At 43.1% G+C, this 4,414-nt stretch overlaps 1 protein-coding gene across 2 annotated transcripts in view; it reads left to right on the forward strand.

Moving 5' to 3' along the window:
- Positions 1-4,414, forward strand: part of Taf11 (TATA-box binding protein associated factor 11) — an 8,928-nt gene that overhangs the window by 3,218 nt on the left and 1,296 nt on the right. Inside the window, exons 3-5 of one of the 2 annotated variants that reach the window (XM_005360368.2) lie at positions 1,230-1,378; positions 3,603-3,690; positions 4,155-4,251. In XM_005360368.2, the coding sequence (XP_005360425.1) occupies positions 1,230-1,378; positions 3,603-3,690; positions 4,155-4,251 (334 nt within the window). The remainder of the gene's footprint in view (positions 1-1,229; positions 1,379-3,602; positions 3,691-4,154; positions 4,252-4,414) is intronic. The other variant, XM_026785814.1, reaches the window with a different exon arrangement.

Consider the following 4,414-nt stretch of genomic DNA (forward strand, 5'->3'; position numbering starts at 1 on the left):
CCATGGTCAGCTGGTAGGACAGAATTTGGATTACATCTGTCACGAGTAAAACTGTTGAGTGCTGATATGGAGAAAAATGTAAATAATGACATCTTTAAAAAGGTTTTAGCACAAGGCAAGTAAAACGACTCAGCAGGTAAAGGGGCTTGCTGTGAGAACCCACAGAAAGGGAGATGAGAACCAACTCCACAAAGATTGCCCTATGGTCAACACTTGCAAGTCCACACACATTAAGTTTGAGCTTTTTAAAATGTTTATTGTATGGATGTTTTGCCTTTGTGTACATATGTTTGCTATGTATGTGCCTGGTCCCTGTGGACGTCAAAGGAAGGTATCAGATCCCCTAAAACTGGAGATCACAAATGACTGTGAGCTGTCACGTGATTGTTGGTCATTGAACCTAGATCCTCTGCAAGAGCAGCCAATGTTCATGACCTCTGAGTCATCTCTCAGTTTTTAGTTTAATCTCAGTATGGTGGTATAAGTCTATAATCCCAGCAAGGAGGCAGGACAGGGGAGTGCCAGCAGCCTCGGCTACAAAATAAGACCTTCTTAAATCACAAAGAAAAAATGTTTCCAGACTTTGGTGGTGGTGGCACAGGCCTTTAATCCTAGCACTTGGGAAACAGAGGCAGGCAGATTTCTGTGAGACCAGCCTGGTCTACAGAGTGAATTCCAGGACAGTCAGGGCTATGTAAAGAGACTGTCTCAAAAAACAAAGAAAAACAGTTTCTAGGCCGGGCGATGGTGGCGCATGCCTTTAATCCCAGCACTTGGGAGGCAGAGGCAGGTGGATCTCTGTGAGTTCGAGACCAGCCTGGTCTACAGAGCTAGTTCCAGGATAGGCTCCAAAGCCACAGAGAAACCCTGTCTCGAAAAAACCAAAAAAAAAAAAAAAAACAGTTTCGGGAAGGGTCGGAACGCTGCAGGTGGTGGTGCTCCCAAGACACATGCTGGAAGGAGGACTGTGCTGATGTCTGTGGCATGAGGCAGGGGAGTGCTGATTTGGCTCCTTTGTAAACAGATACAGGATAGCTCAGCTGGAAGACTTGACTGCTCATTTTCCTCTCCAGCTGGGATAATCTTCCGTTGGGAGGCAGACAGTGCCTACAACCAGACAGCTACTGCATAAACAGATATACTGAGCTGGAAAGAGGAGGGCATTTGCTGACCTTGCCCAAGCCTGAAAAGTATACCAAACATGTAACAGTTTCTGTCCATCTTCCCAGATCAAGAGTCAGGATGTCTCAGATCTAACAGCAGTCGAGAGGGAAGACCCGTCCTTAGTTACTCCTGCAGCCAAAAAGCTGAAACTGGACACCAAGGAGAAGAGAGAGAAGAAGCAGAAGGTGGACGAGGATGAGATTCAGAAGATGCAGTGAGTCTCTTCTAACTTCCGTTCCGAAGCCCTGACTCAGCTCTCCACGCTCATGTGCTCCTTGTTTGAGATAGGGTCTCATGAGGTTTAAGTTAGTCTTGATTCTTGATCCTCCTGCCTCAGCCTCCTTAGTGCTGAGATTACAAGCATGAGCCACTATGCCTGGATATAATTTCAGGTCAGCAAACTGCCTGATAAAGGTGCCTGCCACCAAACCTAATGGCCTGAGTTCAATCCTGGGAAACTGTAAGCTGTAAGGAGAGAACCAGTCCCTGGAAATTGTTCTGTGATCTCCAAATATAGGCATGCTCCTACACATACACAAAATAAATGTGTAAATATAAGAATATTAAATAATTGATATTCAAAATGTTTTGCTTTTAACGTTACTTTTAGTGTTTCTCATTATTAGTAATTATACATCAAAGTCATCATTTTCTTCAAAAAGCTTGATTTTTTTAGAGTGGCAATGATATGGGCTCATTACAGATAACTCATAATACCAAAAAAAAAGGCCCAAAATTCAGCTGCTGGATCTTATTCCAAGAATGTATATGTGGATATATTTGTATATTTAACCCAGTTGTGCTGTATCTCATCTGTGTGTGGCTCATATTAACCCCTTTACCTATTCTAGGTAGAGTCTTTAAATTTTTGTTTCTTTTAACAACACTGTTACAGCTTTGGACATATCTCTGCATCTCATCCATTTCTAGGATAAACCAGCTGTATAAACTCTAGTATGAATGTGTTTCAAAGGATCTTCAGCATATTCTCTGCAAAAATTGTGATCTTGTTTTAGTTGATCATTTCAAGTTTCTTGATTAATACTTAAGGTTCATTTTCTTCCATCTTGATTGACCATTGGATTTGTGTGAATTTCCTATCCAGCCCTTAGTTCATCTTCTAAAATTGGTTTGGCCATCTTTTTATTTATTTAAAAGAATTGGGGCTGGAGAGATGGCTCAGCAGTTAAGAGCACTGACTGCTCTTCTAGAGGACCTAGGTTCAATTCCCAACACCCATATGGCAGCTTACAACTGTCTGTAACTCCAGGATCCAGCACCCTCACACAGATATATAGACTAAAACACCAATAAAATAAATAATTAAAAAAAAGAATTAACTATAAAGAATATAAGGGGCTAGAGAGACTTCTCAGAGGTTAAGAGCCATCCGTGCTAAGATGTTCCAAAGGATCTGGCCCTCTCTTCTGGCTTCTATGGACACCTACACACACACACACACACAAGCAAACATACTCACATAGGTAAGTTAAAAAAAAAAAGAGGAGGAGGCTGGAAAGATGGCTCAAAGGTTGAGAGCACTGCCTTCTCTTCCAAAGTTCAATTGAAGTTTTCAGTTCAATTTCTAGCAACCACATGGTGGCTCACAACCATCTGTAATGAGATCTTTTGCCCTCTTCTGGCCCACAGGCATGCATGCAATTTATTTACATAATAAATAAATAAATATTTTAAAAAAGAAAGGATACAACCCACCAGATAGGGTACTCACCATCAAGCCTGACAACCTAATTTGATACCCATGACCTACATGATGGAAGGAGAAAACTGCTTACCTCAAGTTGTCTTTCATGTGTCACACACACATACATACAGCACATAGGCATAGAAAATAGACTCAGTAATTTAAAATATTAGCGCTGAGGCTACTGTAGACTGCCTGCAGAGCAAGCAGGAAGCCCTGTAATGGATCCACCACTGAGTAAAACTGTAACCCCACCCTCTGGAGGGCGGAGCCAGGAGGACCAGAAACTCAAGTTTGAAGCTAACCTGAGGTATATCATGTCTCAGAAATTTTCTGAAGACTATACATAATTTGAATGTTTTCCTCTAAACATGTTAACATTGAAGAACCCTGATTTGAACAGAAATTTCTGTATTAGTTGTTCACTGTCAGTGTGAAATAAGTCAGCATAAGAATACAGTGCTTTGTCTTCATACTGCCAAGTCTTTTAGAAGGAGCAGGCGCACGCTGCTACACGCAGCAGCTCTGTCTCTGAGGGAAGGAAAGTGTGCCCTTTTCCTCTTCCCAGAGGTCCTGAGGAGTGGAAATGCCATCCTCAAGCGCATTAAGCTAAAGCCACCAACTCCGTGAGATACATTTTGGTTTGTTTTTGGTTTGGGGCTTTGCTTTTGTTGACTTATGCCGTTAGTATTCATTCTTATTAACCAACTTAATTTCCGGAATCTTTGTCTAGAATCCTCGTCTCTTCTTTTTCTGAGGAGCAGCTGAACCGTTATGAAATGTATCGCCGGTCAGCTTTCCCTAAGGCAGCCATTAAAAGGGTAAGGATGGACTACCCCAGTGTGGTCCCCTCGTGTTAGGAAGACGCTAGAATCCACAGCTGTGTCTTCATCTGAGTGAAGTAATGTTAGTTAGGAGAGAAGATAAAATCGCCTCTCTCATCTGGCCAAGGCCAGCCTTGTATATCAGACATGGCAAGTCGTAACACATAGTAATCTTGGGGGCTGGGGAAGGGCGCTGTTTTTGTATTTATTGATGTATCTGTGGGTATATACCATGTGTGGGGGTGCCCATGAAAGACAGAAAAGGACATCACATGTCCTGACTGCAGTCACCCAGTATGGGTGCTGGGACCTGAACTCTAGTCCTCTGGAAGAGCAAGCGTCTCACTCTGATAGTCTCAGTTTTAGCACGCAGCCTTCAGTGTGGCATGCAGTCACCTGTACTACATTCCAAAGCCAGTCACTGATTATCTTAACAGTCTTTTTTCTTTCTTTCTTCCAAGCTGATCCAGTCTATCACGGGGACCTCTGTGTCCCAGAATGTTGTGATTGCCATGTCTGGTATTTCTAAAGTTTTTGTCGGGGAGGTAGTAGAAGAAGGTGAGTATTGTTGGTTATACAACATTCTTGCTGGGCGGTGGTGGCGCACGCCTTTAACCCCAGCACTGGGGAAGCAGAGGCAGGCGGATCTCTGTGAGTTCGAGACCAGCCTGGTCTACAGAGCTAGTTCCAGGACAGGCTCCAAAACCACAGAGAAACCCTG

Source organism: Microtus ochrogaster, linkage group LG2 (assembly GCF_000317375.1).
Source record: "Microtus ochrogaster isolate Prairie Vole_2 linkage group LG2, MicOch1.0, whole genome shotgun sequence".
Classification (NCBI taxonomy): Eukaryota; Metazoa; Chordata; class Mammalia; order Rodentia; family Cricetidae; genus Microtus; species Microtus ochrogaster.